This window comes from Chionomys nivalis, chromosome 16 (genome assembly GCF_950005125.1).
Source record: "Chionomys nivalis chromosome 16, mChiNiv1.1, whole genome shotgun sequence".
In the NCBI taxonomy this organism is placed as follows: domain Eukaryota; kingdom Metazoa; phylum Chordata; class Mammalia; order Rodentia; family Cricetidae; genus Chionomys; species Chionomys nivalis.
This window is the reverse complement of record NC_080101.1, coordinates 13585293-13606350: the sequence shown is the minus strand read 5'-3', so window position 1 is coordinate 13606350 and position 21058 is coordinate 13585293. Positions and strand designations below refer to the sequence as shown.

The following is a 21058-nucleotide window of genomic DNA, read 5'->3' as shown; positions in this document are numbered from 1 at the left end:
ATAGCTAACTAGTGTGGATGTTGGGATTAAAGGTATGCACCACCACCTGGCCTGTATGGCTGACTAATGTGGCTACCTTTGCACTAGTAGGGCTAGTTTTTATATTAGCTATGGCCTTCTTTTCTTATTTTAGACAAAAGGGGGAAATATAATGATTTTTTTATTTGTGTTTTAATAAATAAAGCTTCTCTGAAGATCAGAATGCAAAGCTAGCAACACTCATCCACCATACAGGCAAGGGAGTGGTGACACACACTTTTAATCCCAGCATCCATACTAGTTAGCCACAGAGCCAGGTGGTGGAGGTGCATGCCTTTAATCCCAGCACTAGAGAGGAATATAAGGCAGGGTAAGACAGAACATTGCTCTCTTTCCAGTACAAAGATTTTATACAGGTAAGAGCTCTCTAGTAGTTGGCTGCTTTGCTTCTTTGATCTTTCAGCTTGAACTCCAATATCTGTCTCTGGATTTTTCTTAGTAGTGCTACACAGGCCAGGTGTGATAAAAGAATGAGCAGTGTTTTCTTAATCTCTTAGAAACCTGCTTTCCTGTGAAGGAACAACTAATAAGGAATCTCCTGCTAACATAACCCCATGGAGATTTATTTTCATAGTAAGCTTTCAGTTGCATTCCTCTGAAATATGTTTATTTCTACCCTCAACACTTTTATGAATAAAGCAGCTTTATGCATGAGACCTCATTTTTATTAAATAATTTTGTGTATTTCATAGTTGTGTTGATCATATTTGCCCCCATCCCCTGATCCGTCCCAGGTCACTACTCCTCTTCAGTTTTAAGTTCCTGCAAAGCATTACTGACATGTGCTGCCCAAACATTCTTGGATATGTGGACTGCTGCTGGATCACGGTCGACCATCATAGGTTATACTCCTAGAGAAAACTAAATCTCCCTCTCCAAATAGCTATCAACTGCCAATAGCTATTTGATGATTTGTGTCCAGATACCCTCTTTTTGCTGAGAACTGGTGTGCTCAGGGTTTTTACAGGTTGTGTGCATGCTAATCCAACTACTACAGGTTTATATGTAAAGCTACCCCGCTGTGGTCAGAAGACAGTTTCCTTATATTCATATACCATCTTTTCTCTATATGTACCCTCTTCCCCAGTGATCCATTCCCAGTGAGAGAAGGGACTGCACTGTCTATGAAATGGTTCATTTAAGGCTAAACATTTTTTTTCTGCATTTAGCCATTTAGACATGACATATTGTTCTAGTGATGGGCCATTGAGCCGTACAAACATGAGTCTGCATCCAGTATAAATATAACATGCAGAGAAGCAGAGAGGCAAGACAATGAGTGATAGAGACTAATGCAGGCAGACACAGGAGACAGCTTGGCTAGAGAGCAGTGCTGCATAACCACAGTCTTGAAGATGATGAACATTAATGACATGTAATTAAAGAAAAGGGAAACATTTGGCTCTAGTAATTTAATATAGAGTGACATCAACTGCAAAATTGTGGCATGTGAATTTTAGGGCATTATTCCCATTTATAGCATGTCTTCAGAATCTTCTTGCAGTACAATGGGTAATCAGAATTTCATATAACACTCTGGTTAACACAATAACTTACGTTGGTTTTTCTTGAACTGTACATTGAAACAAGAGACTTATTAATGGAATTACCCAGAGAAAGACCATGCTTCAAGAAGGTTATTTTCAGTTTCAGTTTATATCGTATCTCATAGAGGGAGAAGGAAAGGTGGGGGGAGCAGGAAGAGGGGAGAGAAGTAGGGAGGGAGGGAGCAATGGAGGAAGGGTGAGAGGGACAGAGAGCAACATACTTTTTATAGAAATGTATCAGGGTGAGAAAGGCAGGAAGTGGACTTTTCATCTTGGTAAGTGGTGTCTAGGGATGAAGAGTAGTGATGCTGGCAGTTAGCATGGCTCCTCTTTGTAGATTCTCAAGAAAAATTTGCAGAACAGTGAGCGACTGAAATTTTCTGTGCTGTTCTGATGCAGTTTTAGTAGAAGGCAGAGGCAGGATGGCTTTTGGCTTTATGAACCGACGTTGCATTTAGCAAATTAAAAGAAGGCAGAGAGCTTTTTCATGAGTCTCCTTCTTTTTTTCTTTTTCTTTCTGTTTTTTAGTTCAGTCATTCTTTACAGTCGTTGGAGAGTTATTCTGATTTTTCACATATTTCCTGTACTCATTTCATAACCAAATTAGCAGTTCCTAAAAACAATACTTATTATTATTAAGAGTTAGTGTTGTGTTTCCTAGAATGGGTAAAACATGTTTTTAATCTACTCTACTGATCATTCAACCCACTCCTAATAAGTTTTATACCCATATTTATAGCAGTTTATATATTTTTTTTTACAAAATATTCATTATATTTTAGTTTGAACTTCTCCTGAAGAAAAATATCAGTAGCAGTTTTCCTTATTGGATGGAGGAGAACCTTGAGGGCTCGAGAGGCGGCTCAGCAGTCAAGTGGGCACTGCTCTTGCAGAGTACCAGAGTTCAAACTCCTGCACACATTCTGTGAGGCTTAGAACTTGTTGTAACTACAGCTCCATGGGATCTAATGTACTCTTTATGAACATGCACAGTGGACATATTTATGCACACCAACACACATGCATCTATAACATGCAATTTAAATTAAAATAAATATGGATATTTTCACAAGCAAAAAGAAGGCTAATATTTAAATGCACAATTCAGCTATTGAGTAGTCCAACAAATACAGACCAAGTTTCTCCATTTGCAGTCAGTTCTCTCCATGGTTTCTGTCTTCTGACTGATATATTGGATACTTTCTGTCTGCCTCCTCCTGTTATAGAACTTCTTGTCAAAATATTTCACAAATATTTAAAGAAAATATTCTCAAGTGTTGGGAAAGAAATTTGCCTTATCTTCCCATTCTCTTCATTTCCCCCTTCTCTTGTAATTGCACTGATGGATCCTCCTCAGGCCTTTTCCTGTACTTCCCTGGATTTTTTTGGCTCAAAGCCTAAACTTCTGCTCAGGACTTCTGAAGGCTATGCAGCTGGTGAGAGCATAAGACCATGACACGTGGGTAGAAAAAAAGACTAAAGGCCAGCAAACAAATAACTGGCTTTAAAAATGTACTGTTATTTCTTGAATATTTTGCTATCATAGTTGACATCCTTTTGTTCATACACATACCTAGGGGTCCTACTGTTTCTTTAGCTATGAGACAATTGTCTTTCAGAGAAGGAAATAAGGAACTAGAGTAACAGCCCCGGGTTTAAGCTCCTGCTCTCCCCTGATCTTGAACAGGGTCAAGCCAAAATAAGAGTTCCAAAGTCATTCTCCTGAGTTCCCTAAATTCAAGTTTCACATGTAAAGGAGGCTGCTGTGAGTTTGCATATGGGAAGACAGAGGATAATTGAGCTGGAAATGGGGTGCACAGAAGTTTGCCTGACATTTTTAAATTGTAAAATCAAGGGCACTGATTAGCCCGTACCTTCATGAAAAACACTAGCTTGTAGAGAATAACAGTTATTCCGCGAGGGGTGCACCCACACACTGAGACAATGGGGATGTTCTATCGGGAACTCACCAAGGCCAGCTGGCCCAGGTCAGAAAAAGCATGGGATAAAACCGGACTCGCTGAACATAGCGGACAATGAGGACTACTGAGAACTCAAGAACAATGGCAATGGGTTTTTGATTCTACTGCACGTACTGGCTTTGTGGGAGCCTAGGCAGTTTGGATGCTCACCTTACTAGACCTGGATGGAGGTGGGTGGTCTTTGGACTTCCCACAGGGCAGGGAACCCTGATTGCTCTTTGAGCTGACGAGGGAGGGAGACTTGATTGGGGAAAGGGGAGGGAAATGGGAGGGGGTGGCGGTGAAGAAGCAGAAATCTTTAATAAATAATTAAATAAATAAAAAACATTGTATACATTTAAATATGTCTTCATCACTTAGTTATACAGTCACCTCTATGTGAAAATGTTGAACATTTCTATTTTCAATTGTCTTATTATCATGCAAACTGATGAGTAACTTACTTTATTGCATCTTAATTTTTTGAATAAAAGTTTAAGTTCCAGAGATAATAATTCATGCATGTAACATCTCAGTTACAAAGAGTAAAATTAATTCACCTTTCATTCAAGAAGCAGATGAAAGGCAACATTTAATTATACTTTTTGATGTTCTCCCTCTCAAAGCCTGAGGTTTCAAAATAAATGGCACAAATGAGGAAGAACCTGAGAAATGAGCCTAATCAGATGGCCAAATATCCTGTAAGAAGACAGGTGGAGAGATTTGGAATTTCTCCATTACACTAGATGATTGGGAGTTGTTCATACCACGCCAAAGGTTGAAGTGAACGTTTTTAATGTCTCCTTTTCCCTATGGTTTTGCTTCTTTTAGCTGGCTGTTTATACTTTTCCTACAGCAGTATTTGGGCTTCTTGTGCTATGTTCTGTGTTGCCCTCCATGCTGCCTGTAACAACTCACTCTTTCTGTCTTTACAGACCACATCCTTCAGAGTGCCACAGCACATGGATTTCAGAACTACCTGTGAGGAGGTAAGTGAAAAAAATTTCTGCCTGTTGCAGATTTTAATCAGAAAACACTTGACCAGGCTCTATAAACATGAAACTTTTCCTAGGGAAAAGACTCATCAACACCAGAATACAATTTATTTATTTATTTATTTATTTATTTATTTATTTATTTATCTATCTATCTATTTATTTATTTCTCTATCTATTTAATTATTTATTTATTTTAAATTGTTTTTATTGACCAATATAGTTTTCTCCACTCCCCTTCCTTCCTTTCCTCTCCTCTCCCCTTCTATCCTCTCCTATGATTCCCATACTCCAAATTTACTCAGGAGATTTTATCTTTTTCTACTTACATTTAGATCCATTTATGTCTATCTTAGGGTCCTCTTGTTATCTAGGTTTGTCTGGGATTGTGAATTGTAGGCTGGTTTTTCTCTGTGTTTTGTCTAAAAGCCACTTATGAGTGAGTACATATGATATTTGTCTTTCTGAGTCTGGATTATCTCACTACATATGATATTTTCTAGATTCATCCATTTGCCTGCAATATTCAAGATGTCATTTTTTTTTCACTGTGTAAAAAATACATTATGTAAATGTACCGCATTTTCCTTATCCATTCTTCAGTCAAGGAGCATTTAGGTTGTGTCCAGGTTCTGGCTATGACAAACAATGCTGCTATGAACATAGTTGATACATGTCTTTGTGGTATGATTGAGCATCCTTTGGGTGCATACCCAAAAGTGCTACTGCTGGGTCCTGAGTTATGTTGTTTTTCAATTATCTGAGAAATCACCATACTGATATCCAAAGTGATTGGACCACTTTGTACTCCCACCACCAATGAAGGTGTAAGAAACCATATCAACATGTAGAAGAATGAAAATAAATCCATATCAATTAATGTACACAAAATTCAAGTCCAAATGGATCAAAGACCTTAACATAAACCACCACACTGAACCTCATAGAAGACAGACACCTTCAATGCCTGAAATTCTCTCTTCCGTCTCTTGTATTCTGTTTGTGAAGCTTACCTCAGTAGTTCCTGTTTGAAATAATTTTTCCATAGTTCACTTTTTTATTGATTCTATTTCCTTTTCCATATCGTGAACAGTTTTATTCATTTCCTTTAACTGTTTGTGATTTTCTGGATTTCTTTAAGGGGCTTACTCATTTCATCTATAAGGACCTCTTTAGAGAGGCAGTTTTAAAATCTTTTTCTCATACTTCAGCTATGTTGGAATATTCAGGGTGTGCTGGATAAAATGGAAATATATTGCCCTGTCTCTTGTTGATTGTGTTTTTATAATGTTATCTTGACTTCTGGTATTAAGTTGATTATAGATGTAGGTACTGATTTCTGGATTTGTCTTTTCTTGGTGGATGTTTTGTTCCCTGGTTTCTGTTTTCTCTCTTGGTTTTTCAGAGAGTGTGATACCTGTGTATTGTCTAGTAGGAAATTATCTTTGGATTTGATCTCATTGAGGGCACTGGTTGATCTAAGTAAAACCCAGTTCTGGATAATGGGAGCTGATAATTAGGAATGGGGATATGTTAGGGGGCCTGACGGGTTTCACAGGAGGTAGGAGAGCAGAGTGTTCAACCCAGATGTGCTTGTTTAGTCTCTTGAATGGGGGAAGTGGGAAGAAGTCATCCCAGAAGGTCTGCTATTGTGTTGTTAAATATAATGGGGCTTTAATTAGAGGAAAAGGAGACAGATGATCTACAGACAGCCCACCTGCTACATTATCACTTGTGGCCTATGGGTTAGCAAGAAGTTGGGGCTAGGATAGAACAAGAGTTGGGGGAGGAAGGTTAGGAGTGGATGCACAAGAAATGCGGTGGTGGCGACCGCAGCTGGTGCCCTGCTCTAGAGCTAAGGATGAGAGTGGGGCATTTGATTTGGAGGGGAAGGAGGATGGGTGAATATCTTAAGTTGGTTACTTGTTTCAATGGTTTGCTTTTCATGTGTGTTTCCAGTGACTTCTGGTGTTGGAGGGTGGGATAACAGGATGAGATGGGGAAAGAAAGATTAGAGGGGAAAATCTTTGTGATTCATTGAAAAATGAGTTCAGCAAGGAAAAGGAGAGTGTCTGAAAGTTTCTACTACAGATAGGGAAATGAGACTGAGGAGGTTGGATCTGGAGGAGAAGGAGAGGTACAAATCTGTTGTCATCCTCTCTATGATTAATTGCTAATTTGTACATTATCTCATTTAGATGCTCATTCCTGCTTTTTTTATTGTTGTTTATTTTTACCTCTTCCTGCTTGTTCGATTGTTTGAGTTCATGCTATTTATTTTTAGTTGTGGAATTGAGTTTTTTTGCCTTTTCCTGTCGGTTGTGCTTTGTTTGTTCACATCTTCAGAGTGGGTGAGAGTGGGTGATGTCATGCTATACATGTGATATTCTCTGCAGAGAATGGTCCTTGAGAGCTGTGCTACAGTTTAGGATGAGGTAACTTATTAAGTAGAATGGCAAGAGTAAAATAAAATAGTAAAACATTATAACACAGCTCTCAAAGACTGTTCTTGCCCAACATGGGACAATGTATGTTTCACACCTGTCTGGATCATCAGGACCACAAATCTGTGGAATATTCTGAAAATCTTCAAATCTCTGCTGATGACTCAAAGGCAGTATTTGAAATTAATAGTTTCATGGAATTTAAGTGTCCAGAAATCATCAAAAAATCAGTATAGCAATTTCTTTGCTTTAAGAATATCAAGTGAGATGCCAAGTGTTGTTTTTTTAAATATTTATTTATTTATTATGTATACAATATTCTGTCTGTGTGTATGCCTGCAGGCCAGAAGAGGGCACCAGACCCCGTTACAGATGGTTGTCAGCCACCATGTGGTTTCTGGGAATTGAACTCAGGACCTTTGGAAGAGCAAGCAATGCTCTTAACCTCTGAGCCATCTCTCCAGCCCCCGCCAAGTGTTGTTTAATTATTTGGTTATGACATATAACTTGGAATGCTTTAGAATAAATTTAAGTCTCTTAAAGATAAGGTACTATGCGGCTGTAAATTATATCAGAGTCTAAGATACACTAAATAAGCCTATTTACTATTGACAATTTATATTGACTAAAGGCAAAAACAAATAATAAAGTCATTGAGATCAGAAATGCTACCAAGAGAAATTAGAGAGATGGCTCAATACTTAAAATCATAGTGGTTCAGTTCCTAGCACCTACATTGTAGTTTACAATAATCCTTAGCTCTCTTCTAGGGCAGTCAATACTTTATTTTCACTTCTGAAGGTACCAGACACTAAAGTAAAACACAGAAATATATATGGACACAATATTTATACACATAAAATAAAAATAAACTTAAAAAGTAAAGATTGTTACCAAGCAGAACTGAGGTCTCTTGCTTGTAATGAAATTCAAAAAATCTGATAAGATAGTTTCCATTTAAAAGCACTTTTAGTAACTAATATTGATTTCTCTTTTCTTATTTCTTTTTTCTTTTTGAGATTATTTTTTAATGACAATATTTATCTCTTTCATCTCCTCTCTCTAGTTCCTCCTATATTACTCTTCCTACTCTCTTTTAAATTCATGGCATCTTTTTTCATTAATTGTTACTGCATACACACATGCATACACATATATATTCATAAATTTAACTGAAAAGTCCCTTTAATGTTACTTGTATTTAGGTTTTTAGTACTGTCTGCTTGACACTAGACAATGATGATATGCCCCTCCACGGGAAAGGCCACCTATTCTGATCCCAACTTTACTCACTTTCTGTAGGGTTGAGGCCACCTGAGCTTTTCTCCATACACTTTGACATGTTCTTTAGTGTCCTTGTTTAGCTCATGGTTGGACTGCTGTGCTGGTGAAACATGGATCTTTTGTTGCTAGAAGATACAATCACAATTTGCACATCAAAGTCCATGGCGTTTTGGCTGTTACCCTCTTCTACCTCCTTTTCTATAATATTCCATGTATCTTAGTTGCAGGAATGTTTTACAGACTTATCAGTTGGGATTGGGCTTTAAAACTCTACATTTTAGTTGGTTGTGGTTTTCTGTACTGATCTCTATCTGAAGCAAAGAAAAGTTTCCTTGATGAATGATGAAGAGCACACTTATCTATCGGTGTAAGGACAGATGTTTACAGATTGTTGTTAGGGATTATGCTGGTTTAGTACATTAGTAGTTGATTGACTATCCTCCAATAATTGTGACTTTGCCATCACTATGTAGTCAGGTAGGTTTCCATTCCCAGTCATGGCCATTCTCCTATTTTTGCGTAGGTCTTAAGTACAATTAGAGAGTTATTGGTTACTGTCAAGTTATGTATGTTCCTGCTGTCCCCTTAGGACTGTTGTGCCATGCTCATCATTGGTATCATTTATAGGCATCACTGCTGTTAGAACTGTTCATTGCCTTCCTCTAGAAACTTGCATATCCTTCTGGTACCCCAAAGGTAGCCCTCAAGTAGTTGACTTTCAGATCTTCCTCACTGCTGATTCCATTTGGAGATCCTCCCAGGTCTCTGAAGTACTCTGTAGGATGTTGCAAGGAACCACTTCTTTATCCTGGCCTCCTGGCTAGCTTAGCCCCGAAATAACCACACAGAAATTGTATTCTTTAAAACACTGCTTGGCCCATTAGCTATAACTTCTTATTAGCCAACTCATATTAATTCAATCCATTTCTATTAATCTGTATATCGCCATGTGGCTCTGGCTTACTGGGTAAAATTCCCAGTGTCTGTCTCTGGTGGCTCAATGACTTCTTCCTAACTCTGCCTTTTTTTCCCCAGTATGCCATTTAGTTTTCCCTGCCTACCTAAGTTCTGCCCTATCAACAGGCTAAGGCAGTTTCTTTATTCATTAACCAATGAAAGCAACACATAGACAGGAGGACCTCCCACACAATTTCCCCTTTTTTGTTTAAACAAAAAGGAAGGCTTTAACTTTAACATAGTAAAATTCCATATAACGAAACAAGTATCAAACAAGAATTACAGTTACAATATTTCTATTTACCTAATCTTTTATCATAACTAAGGAAAACTATAACTATCTATTTTTTTTGTATAGACAAAGGAGTTATATTGATGGATCTATCTATGGTAGATCTGTTTTTATATTTTGGAAGCTACTCCACACTGATTATCATAGTGGCTGAACCAAGGAATTGGAGCAAACAGTACTACTACACGCTATAAAGCCTGTGATCACAACAATGATTAGCTTAGCAAGATATCCCTCTTGTATAATAGACTGCTTATTTTGTAGATAATTATCAGCTACCTAATTGAATAAAAACCTTGTTTGATGAAAGAAAATTCATGTTTTTTACCTAGCTAATTGCTCACAGCTGGAGTGGTTGTAGGTGCTAAGTGTCTGCTAAAGCAATTTTCCTAAACTTATGTAGTTTTAAATTATATTTTAAATGTTTCTTAACCCCCACAAAAAACATGTATTTTTATTCCACATCAAACGAAAAATTAAGTAATGAAAAGAAAACAGGGGAATGCATTCAGGAACTCTCAAGAATATAGTTGTCTGAACAGACCAACAAAATATGACCACACCATTTGTCATGTTAACTGTCTTAGTCAGGGTTTCTACTGCTTCAATAAAACACCATGACCAAAAATAAGTTGGGAAGGAAAGGATTATTTCCTTACATTTCCACATTGTCGTCTATCATTGAAGGAAGTCAGGATGGGAATTCAAACAGTGTAGGAACTGGGAGGCAAGAGCTGATGCAGAGACCATAGAGGAGTACTGTATACAGGGTTGGTCCCATGAGTTGTTCAGTCTACTTTGTTTTACAGTCGGGGCCAAGAGCCTAGAAGTCAAACCACTCAAAATTGCCTAGTCCCTTCTCAATCAGTCAATAATTAAGAAGATGCCTTTAAGCCAGATTTTAATGAAGGAATTTTGAGATTTCATCCTTTCTGATAACTCTAGTTTGTATGTCAAGTTAACATAAAACTAGTCAGCATAACAATAAGGTCTCATCCCTAAGAGAATAACCAGAGGTGGTCAATGGCTTTTGAGAGAGAGAGAATCAATTACTTCCATGGGTGAGCTCACACATAGGTTGCCGAACCCTAAATGGTTAGGTCTGAACACATACAGCATGAGTGATGCTAATTAAACTCAATAGCTTTTATATGCAGAAGAAATAATGAATTTCAGAAGAAGTTGGGCAGAACTGAGGCATGGTAGGGTTGGAAGTAGTTTAGATACAGTGCTCATGTATGACATTGAAACATAAAATCTTAAATGTAAATAAATTTAGCTAAGTGCGATGGTGTATACTTGTATTATTACCACTCAGAAATTATGGGCAGGTGAATGTCTAAATCTGAGGCCAACAAATGCACAATAGATTTCAGGACATCCAGGGTTATACAGGGAAACCTTGTTTTGAAAAAAAAAAAAAAGCAAACATTAGAAAACAAATTTAAACAAACTGCTTAACCTCTCACAGCAAGCTATGCAGTGGGAGAAGATCTTTACAAATTACACAGATGATAGGTGGTGAATATCTAAAATATATGAACAACAACAACAAAAAACAATTGGACATAAAGAAAACAAAAACCCAATTAAACGATGAGGTACAGAAGTAAACCCAGAGTTCTCAGAAGATGAAACACAAATGCCTAACAAAGAAGTGGACAGTGTTCTTAGTTTTCAGAATGAAAATGATAATCAAAACTACTGTGAGATTTTGTCCTATACCAGTCAGAATGACCAAGATCAATAAAACAAATAGCAGTTCATTTGACAAGGATATGGGGAAAGGGGATACTCATTCTGTGCTTGTGAGTGTGCAAACTTGCACAGCCACTTTGGAAATCAATGTGACAATTCCTCAGAAAGTAAGGAATAGTTCTACCTCAAGACCCAGCTATATCACTCTTAGGTAAGTGCCCAAAATTATAAATCCTACTTCCTCATCTATGTTAATTGATGCTTTAGTCATAATTGCCAAAAATTGGTAAAAGCCTGGATGTCCATAAAAAGATGAATGGGGCAATGAAAATGTGGTACATTTACACAGTGGAATACTAATCAGCTATTAAAAGTGAAATCATACTCTGGTAGATTAATGGCTAGCAAAAAAATTATCCTGAGTAAGTTAACTCAGACACAAAAGAGAAATATTACACATATTCTCTTATATGTAGATTTTAGTTTTTGAACTATTGATACATATGTATATCAATATCATATACAAATATATTACTACTGTTGTTAGGTATAAGTATAGAGTAAGAGACTAGCAGGAAATGGATGATTTTTTAAAGGAATGGTAGATAGAATATATGAATATATAGTTTTGGAGAGAGTGGAAAAGGGGGATGGGAGTATGAGTATAACATGGTGAGGGGGAAAGGAGCATAAGAGAAGGGATATGAGCAGTAACATCTAACTCTAAGGGTCATTTGTGGAGTCATATGGAAATCTATGAGCTTCTTAAATTTAAGGTTCTTTAAATACATGTTTAATTGAAAGAAATATAAATGGAGTCACAAAGTAATGGCAGAGACAATGCCCCACTCTGATATCTCATATCTCTGCCTTAAACATTACCACAACCTAGAGAGAAACCAGCTCCTAGACTGCCCGGGATATGAAAGAAGTCTGTAGTGTCAGCATCCTAAGACTTTTCTATCTGAGGGTTTGTGGAAAACAGACTCTCATGCACTTTTCTGATAGATCCTTCTCTGTTCTCTCATGTTGCCATAGCTTTCTTTCTTTGTTCTTCACAGCTAGATATACCCATCAAAACCTTTCAGGAAATTCAGGAGTCACATACGAAAGACACATTCCATTTCAGTAAATGATAAAACTAGAGTCATCTTGACAACTCATAAGCAATAAGTCTAAATAACTTGTCATAGATCAAGAAAGTAGCTTTTTTCTCAGACAACTCCCTTATTGGTAGGCTGTAACTTACAGCTGCAAAAGAAAGAATCAGTCATTAGTTATCTATCTAGAGATGTAGGTCTTATAAAGGGTTTTAAAGGCATTATAATCCTAACCTACTGAGGAGTCTAAAAAATACTGTGACCTATACTTTGGATTGTACAGACATTTTGAACTAATATTCTGTGAACAGAAGTTGTACAACGCTGGGCTTTTTTTGGACTCAGTGAGTGCCATGTTTGATGTGTCATAAATTCTTTAGTGTAGGCCCATGGTGCTGTCAATCTTTTAGTATCAGCTTAATTGACACTCCCCAAGGCACTGTGGCACTAGTAGCGTTTTAAATCTCAGAATGTACTTTCTGTCCTGCGCATAACTCCAGATGAGAAAAAAGGAAACATAACTATTTCTCAGGGAAATGAGCTCAAATTACTTTCTTGTAGCACTGACCAGCAAGATCATCTCTTCCTGTCGTGTTGCTGAACAAAAGCTGTATTAATTACTGTCCTAGGATAACAATCATACCAAGTAATGAAACGGTGTGCAGCAATTAGGTTGCTTTGCACTTTTAAATCTGGCTCAACAAATCAGACAGTTTGGCTATATATCCTTGTAAACTAGATTGGATTTCTAGGAATAGTTTATCTTAAAAACCATAAGCAAGGCATCTAGTTTAATGTAAAACTGTTTTGAAGTTTTATATCAGCTGATATTCACAGCTCTCCTGGCAGCTGGGGAAAATTCCACCAGTTTCCTGTCAACCTAAGCTGTGATGTAAAACATCTCCTAGGAGTAGCTCATAAACTTTAACTTTGTATCATTTTTTCTTGTATTCATTTTTAATCATCAGAATTCTATAAAAGCTAACATTATTTATATGAATTATGCAACACAGGTTAAGGAGGAATCATCATCTAGACAATCCGCAGATAAAAATGCCCAGTAGATTGTGATGTACTCATGAGACAAACGTACTGTGATAAAGGGAAATTTGCAGAAGCACAGGTGAAGTTACAGACAAAAGCAGAAGATAATCCAAAGTCTGTAGCCTCGTGGCCTTTCCTAATGAGATTTTCCCATCAGAAAGTTTTCCTCCTGGTGTGCTGACACCTTGAATATTAATTACCATCTGCTGTTAATAATGCACGGCCCATGGCAAAACATAGTGTCAGGATTGATTTATATATAATACAGTTGTTGGCCAAAGGGATCCCATGGAAACCCCCTAACAACTTGGGCTATTGCTAAGGCTGTTAGTTGCTCTCCACCAACTGAGGGTAAGGCTCTATTGTTGAAGAGGATATTTATATTTCTTCTTGAACATAGAGAAGAGTAGTTGAGCTGGGGCTTAACTATAGCCTTCATCTCTGCTGACCAATATTTTTTGAACTGTAAGGTACTCTGTATACTAACAGAGGAGAAAGCTAATCATCAACCCACCTACAAACCTTTCAGTCTATGATAGCGACCTGTTTGTCGTACAAATGTGGGTGTAACTAACCACTCTCAGTTTGGATTTAAAGCCCATTCAAGATGAAGCCCATAACCAACATTGCTTGGATTGTTAAGAACCTGAGACTAGATGGTTCACGGACCTAGGCAAAACCAAGTACTGCTGAAGTAACATAGAAATAAATGACTCCTTAGTGATATCCTACTACACCTGTAGATCAGAGCTTCACTCAGCCATCATCGTAAAAGATTTCTCTTGTAGTAAATGGGAACTCTTGCAGAGACCCACAACAAGACAATGTGCAGAGAGTGCTAGCATTCAAGACACTGGTTCCTGAATTGATTTCTTTTCTTCTCAAGGATCAGGGGGCTATGTGGAAGAGGAGGAGAAAGACTGTAAGAATTAGAGCAGCTAGATGACTTCCAGGAAAGAGTGATTTCCAGACATAAGGGGGCTGGTGCACATATGACGTCACAGAAGCTTTGTCAGAATGTATAGTTCCTGCACAGATTTATCCTAATTTTGTCCCAGAGTCGAGAGGGGGAATTAGGCATGAGCTCCCAATCCTAAGAAGGTATCTCCAATTAGCAACTCTTTGCAAAAGAAAAATAAATTTTCCACTATGGAGTCTCAAAGGACATATAAATCACACTTTGGGGTTGGTCCTGTGCTCAATAGTAATTGGTCAATACAAAACAACTCAATGTTACTTTTGTAGATTTTATTTGCTTTCTTTTTTAAACCTCATATTGCATCATTTGGGCTTTTGAAAATCTTACTGGTATTTTGTGTATTATGGTTTTAGCTTCTGTGTTTTTATGTGTTTTGTTTGTGTGTGTTTTTATGGTATGTCTCTCCGTGTATGATTCTTTTTAAATTGTCTTTTTTTTGGGTTTTCTTCCTAAAGAGAGAGAAAAATAATATATGGATGTGTAGAGTTGGACAGCTGGGGAGATGGGAAAGATCTTGGAAGAAATGCAGTAGGGGAAACTGTAATCAGAATATACCCTGTGATAACAATTTATTTTCAATAGTAATAGTGGGGTTTATTACCCAGAACACTGATTCCCACTTAAAGGAAAAATCAAGAGGATTGTGAAACCCTAGCAAACAAAATTCAATTCCATATCAAATATGTACACAGTCTGAGGTGTTTCTGGCATCCTGCTCCTGGGTTTCTTTGTGAGACTTACTGAAGACTTGATTCTAACATATAACAGGACACTTTGCTTTGCATGTACTATCACATCACATGAAGCCAATGCACACTGACAGAAAATTTTAGCTCATATCCCCTGCTACTAATTGTTATGAGCTTTAGTGTTTTTACTGTACCTACAAAGCTCTGCTCCTATGGAAATATAGTGGTTTTATTTTAAAAACAAGTCACTATAATATTTTATACTATCCTTACATAGTTTATAAATATGAAATTAATACACCTTTGAATTTTGTGTATCATTATGGTTGATTTGAAAAATTATCATCTGAGTTTCTGATTTCAGTTGCAAAAATTATTGAACGAATTTCATCTTGGGATTAGAATAAAAATTTCAAAAATTTCAACAGTTTTTAAAAGACTACAAATGTTTTTTGGTCCCTTTTCCCTGTGGTGTTCTTAGAATTGGTTGCTATAAAGTATCAACAAACTCTAAAAAAGCTTTGAAATTGCTCTATGTCCTGAATATTAAATATCCAGATTTAATTCTTTGTACAGAAATAAACAAATTCATCTGTTTACCATGACCCACACAAAGAGTAATATTGGATGTTAAATGTATTGTATTTTTAAAAACACTATAAGACATTTTTGGAAAACAGACCAACTAATGTCCATGTATAATCTTATTCCAGATCAAGTTTGGTATTATTTATTTAACTACATACTCTCATTAAATAAGATGAGTACACATCCCTAGATACTAATTCATTGAGCCAAGTATGACAAGAAAAGCACCAGCTTTTGAAGTAATCTTTGTTCTTATTGTCTTCTTGATTCACAATCAGATGAGAAAGGACAAATTTAAAAGTATTCAATCTGTTCACACAATTCCAAAAAAAATGTGTCAAGCAAATACACAAGCTTTAAATAAAAATTTTTTAGTTTATAGTAAATCTGTCTATAAATATTTCCGTTCATTCATATAGTTTTCAAACCCTCATCTTCACTTCTTTATAGATTCAAAAATATTTGTGGGTGTGCTCACAACTAAAGGTTATAACATAGTAGAAATCTAAGAAAACCCTAAGCATGTTTTTTTTTTAATTTTGAATTTCATATCAGAGACAGAAGGTGACTTAATGCTCACTAACTCAAGAATGAATCATAGAGACCAGATTTGCAGGATTGTTCTTTCTTATCTTTCTTTTTGGAGTAATCAGAGTTACTTGAAATTTATTAGGCACTTGTGCATGGTCCAGAATATACGTACACAAACTATGACTTACAAACATTAAAATGTTGAACTCCATGCAATGTAAAACAGATTTCAATGTACTTATTACTTTCATATTTTAACTCTTAATATTTCTATCATTTCTCAGTGTAATGAAGCTCGTTTAATACAGTCTTTCCTCCTGTGTCTCAGTGTGGTCTCTCTAGCATAGCCTCAGTTATCTATACTTCCATATTGTTCGAAGTTATTATCCATTCTTTAGCATGTTTGTAAAGTCATGTGCGGGTAACTGAAAGCATTGCCCTTGGCTCGAAAATGTTATCCATCACACTTTGCTGTCAGTAGTTCTGAGAATCATAACTCATGAATTGAGCAGTTTTCTCTTTCTTGTTCTTTTTATCTAAAGTCGAAGACAGGGGTTTGCTTGCTACAAGATGGTAATCAGGAACCTTTTAAAGTCCGGCTGCATCTTGCCAGAGATCTGCTGATGCTACAGGAGCAAGACGTTCTGTGTGTGTCTGGTGAGCCTTTCTATTCTGGTGTAAGTACCTCTCCCTTTGGCATTTTTGCTTGTGCTTTTTGATGATGAAAATGCTTCTTCAAAGAGAATGTTGAATAATTTCTCTCACTTTGGAACCAGTCAACGGTCCTGTAGGTAATTTGTGTTCACACTGCTCAGTAAGCTATGTCCCTGTTTAAGGACATTGATTATGCCACAACACACCATAGAGCCTTCTCTTCTTTCTTTGTCTATTCAGTCCTTGCTCTCATATGGCAGGGAATGAAATCTGTATTTTCTGATTATGAAAGAGTACAGGGATAGTTTTCAACTATGCATCCTAATGCTCTCGGCCCTGAGCTTATCAAGATAATACCACTTAGGATTGGTGCTGAATGCGATGGTAGAAACTATTTCCCAGTGCCCTTGAAGAGAGAGATTCAAGGCACTGCTCACTGAGTTCAACTGAATTATTTCCCCCTTGACTGCAGCTGAATGAGTGTGCGGACCTTCAGGTTAGAATCATACAAGAGCAGTTACCAATGAGCACTCTCTGTTCGAACCTATGTGTGAAGCTCTTCTGAATCTAGCTTCAAGAGAAAAGCAAAAACATAAAATGTTTTATTAAACTTAATTGGTATACCTGTTAGTACCACATCACACTATGCAAGACATCCTTAGTGTGCATTTTATTTAATTTAATATATTTTAATATACCACAAACTTTATTATAAAATATAAAAATCTTTCTTTTTTGATTTTTATTGAGCTCTACATTTTTCTCTGCTCTCCTCCCTGCCTCTCCCCTCCCTTTGAACCCTCTCCCAAGGTCATAATTCTCCCAATTTATTAAGGAGATTTTGTTATTTTTTACTTCCCATGTAGATTAGATCCATGTATGTCTCACTTCTTAGGGTCCTCACTGTTGTCTAGGGTCTCTGGGATTGTGATTTGTAGGCTGGTTTTCTTTGCTGTATGTTAAAAAAAAAAACTTATGAGTGGGTAATATGATAATTGTCTTTCTAGGTCTGGGTTACCTCACTCAAAATGACATTTTCTAGCTCCATCCATTTGCCTGCAAATTCCAGATGTCATTATTTTTTTCTGCTGTGTAGTATTCCATTATGTAAATGTACCACATTTTTCTTATCCATTCTTTGATCGAGGGGCATTTAGGTTGTTTCCAGGTTCTGGCTATGACAAACAATGATGCTATTAGTATAGTTGAGCACATGTCCTTGTGGCATGGTTGAGCATCCTTTGGATATATACCCAAAAGTGGTATTACTGGGTCTTGAGGAAGGTTGTTTCCTAATTTTCTGAGAAGTCGCTGTACTGATATCCAAACGGGCTGTACCAGATTGCTCTCCCACCAGTAATGCAGTAGTGTTCCCTTTACCCCATAACCTCTTCAGCATAAGTCTTCATCAGTGTTTTTTAACTTGACTATTCTTTACAGGAGTAAGATGGAATCTCTGAATTTTTTTGATTTGCATTTCTCTGATGGCTATAGATGTTGAACATTTCCTTAAGTGCCTTTCAGCCATTTTAGATTCCTCTGTTGAGAGTTCTCTGTTTAGGTCCATATTCTATTTTTTAATTGGATTATTTGTTCTTTTGATTACCAATATCTTGAATTCTCTGTATATTTTGGAGATCAGACCTCTGTCTGATGTGGGGTTGGTGAAGATCTTTTCCCATTCTGTAGGCTGCCATTTTGTCTTGTTAACCTTGTTCTTTGCTTTACAGAACCTTTTCAGTTTCAGGAGGTCTCATTAATTAAGTGTTTCAGTGTCTGTGCTACTGAGGTTATATTTAGGAAGTGGTCTTCTGTGCCAATGTGTTCAAGTGTACTTTCCACTTTCTCTTCTATGAGGTTCAGTGTGGCTGGCTTTATGTTGTTCTGTTTGGAGTTGTGTTTTGTGCATGGTGCTAGATATGTATCTATCTTTATTCTTTTACATGATTAATATCCAGTTATGCCAGCACAATTTGTTAAGTATGCTTTTTTTCCATTTGTTATTTTTTGTTTCCTTCTAAAAAAAATCAGGTGTTTGAAAGAGCATGGATTAATATCCGGGTCTTCAATTTGGTTCCATTGGTCCTTCTGTCTGTTTTTATGCCAATACCTGACTGTTTTCAATGCTGTAGCTCTGTGGTAGAGTTTGAAGTCAGAGATTGTTATGCCTCCAGAAATTCTTTTATTGCATAGGTTGTTTATTGGTCTTGATTTAATTTTGGTAAGTGATAGTTATCCAGAAAGTTGTCCATTTTCTTTAACTTTTCCAATTTTGTGGAGTACAGGCTCTTGAAATAAAACCTGACGATTATCTGGATTTTCTTCACGTCTATTGTTATGTCCCCCTTTTCATTTCTGATTTTGTTAATTTGGATATTCTCTCTCTGCATTTTGATTGGCTTGGATAAAGGTTTTTCTATTTTGTTGATTTTCTAGGAGGACCAACTCTTTGACTCATTGATCTTTGTATTGTTTTCTTTGTTTCGATTTTGTTGATTTCAGCTCTCAATTTGATTATTTCCTGCCTTTCAGTTCTCTTGGGTGAGTTTGCTTCTTTTTGTTATAAAGTTTTCAAATGTTCTGTTAATTCACTAGTGTGGATTTTTCCAGCTCCTTTATGTAGGCATTTAGTGCTTTAAACTTTCCTCTTAACACTGCTTTCATTGTGTCCCATAAATTTGGGTATGTTGTGTGGTCATTTTCACTGAATTTTAGGAATTCTTTAATTTCGCTTTTTATTTTTTCCTTGACCCATTGATGACTCAGATGAGCATTGTTTAATTTCCTTGTGTTTGGGGGCTTTTTGGAATTAGTATTGCTGTTGAATTCTAGTTTTAAGCCTTGGTGATCTGATAAGATAGGTGGGGTTATTCCAGTTTTTTATATCTGTTGAGGCTTGTTTTGTCACTGAGTATTTGGTCAATTTTTGAGAAGATTCCATCAGGTGCTGAGAAGAAGGTATATTTTTTTATGTTTGGATGGAATATTTTATAAATGTCTTTTAAGTCCATTTGAGTAATAACATCTGTTATTTTCCTTATTTCTCTGTTAATTTTTTATCTGACTGACCTGTGGTGAGAGTGATTTTGTTAAATATATTTTCTTTGCTTTTGAATTGAACTTCTCCTTCTTCTATACTTATTATTCTTAGGTTTGGTCTTTTTCATGGTGCCCCATATTTCCTTGATATTTTGTGTTAAGCTTTTGTTAGATTTACTGTTTTCTTTAACTGATGAGTCTATTTCCTCTATTGTATCTTCTGCACTTGAGATTCTCTCTTCCATCTCTTGTATTCTCCTGTTTAGGCTTGAATTGTGGTTCTAGATCATTTTCTCATGATATCTGTTTCTATAATTCCCTTGCCTTGTGTTTTCTTTATTGTCTCTATTTCAGTTTTCAAGTCTTGAATATGTTTAATTGCTTTTTCATGGTTTTCCTTAAGGGATTTGCTGATGTTTTCCAATTGTTCATCTTTTCCTCAGTTTTTGAGGGAATTTCTCATTTCTTCTTTAAGATTCTCGAACATTCTCCTTAAGTTATTTTTTTAGGTCATTTTCTTCTGCGTCATCTATATTTGGTTGTTCAAGTCTTTCTATTGTAGGCTCTGTAGATTTTACAGGTATCATGTTGCTCTTTATGATATTGCATGTGTTCTTACCTTGTTTACTCATCTTTTCCTTTAATTGGTATGGTTGTGGCATACACTCTGCAAAATGTTCACCATCGCAGGTCTGCTCTGGCCCAGGTTGCTGGCTCAGTCCTGGTCTTGTGGAGTTTGTTGCCTCAGGCCTGACTAATTTAATAAAGCTTTATTCATAAATCAATACAAGTTCTATAGTTTAGCATTCATTGTGCCTATGACTGAAGACACCATTATAACTTCAGCAAAATGCATAGCAAACTTGTAGTTACTGATCATGGAGATTTAACCTATTTTTTCCTGATTACCTTCACATTGTTTTCTGGGTGGTGAACACTGCTCACTTTTCCTGCTAACAACCTTTAGGAATCTTACAAGGTCTGAAATTAATAATCTTTGCAAACTTAACATGAGGAACATTTTGCAGAGTGTTATCTGTGCTTTTGTCACAGGCCATATAAAACACCCTAATTCATGGGTTCAATGTCAAATCTGAGTAAACTGTCCTGTGAGCTTGGGCTTTCCCTCCCTTGCCTTTTAATAGAGCAGTATTCAATTTCCTATGTCTTTTTTATTTTCTAGACAATAGGTATGATTCACTAAGCTCTGAAATAAA

The 21058-nt window shown here is 36.6% G+C and overlaps 1 protein-coding gene across 4 annotated transcripts in view; it reads left to right on the top strand.

The window, feature by feature from the left end:
* Sntg1 (syntrophin gamma 1) overlaps window positions 1-21058 on the top strand; it is a 357578-nt gene that overhangs the window by 198985 nt on the left and 137535 nt on the right. For 3 of the 4 annotated variants that reach the window (XM_057790676.1, XM_057790677.1, XM_057790674.1), the window contains exons 3-4: window positions 4483-4536; window positions 16691-16825. In XM_057790676.1, the coding sequence (XP_057646659.1) occupies window positions 4510-4536; window positions 16691-16825 (162 nt within the window). In that variant the 5' untranslated portion in view covers window positions 4483-4509. The remainder of the gene's footprint in view (window positions 1-4482; window positions 4537-16690; window positions 16826-21058) is intronic. The other variant, XM_057790678.1, reaches the window with a different exon arrangement.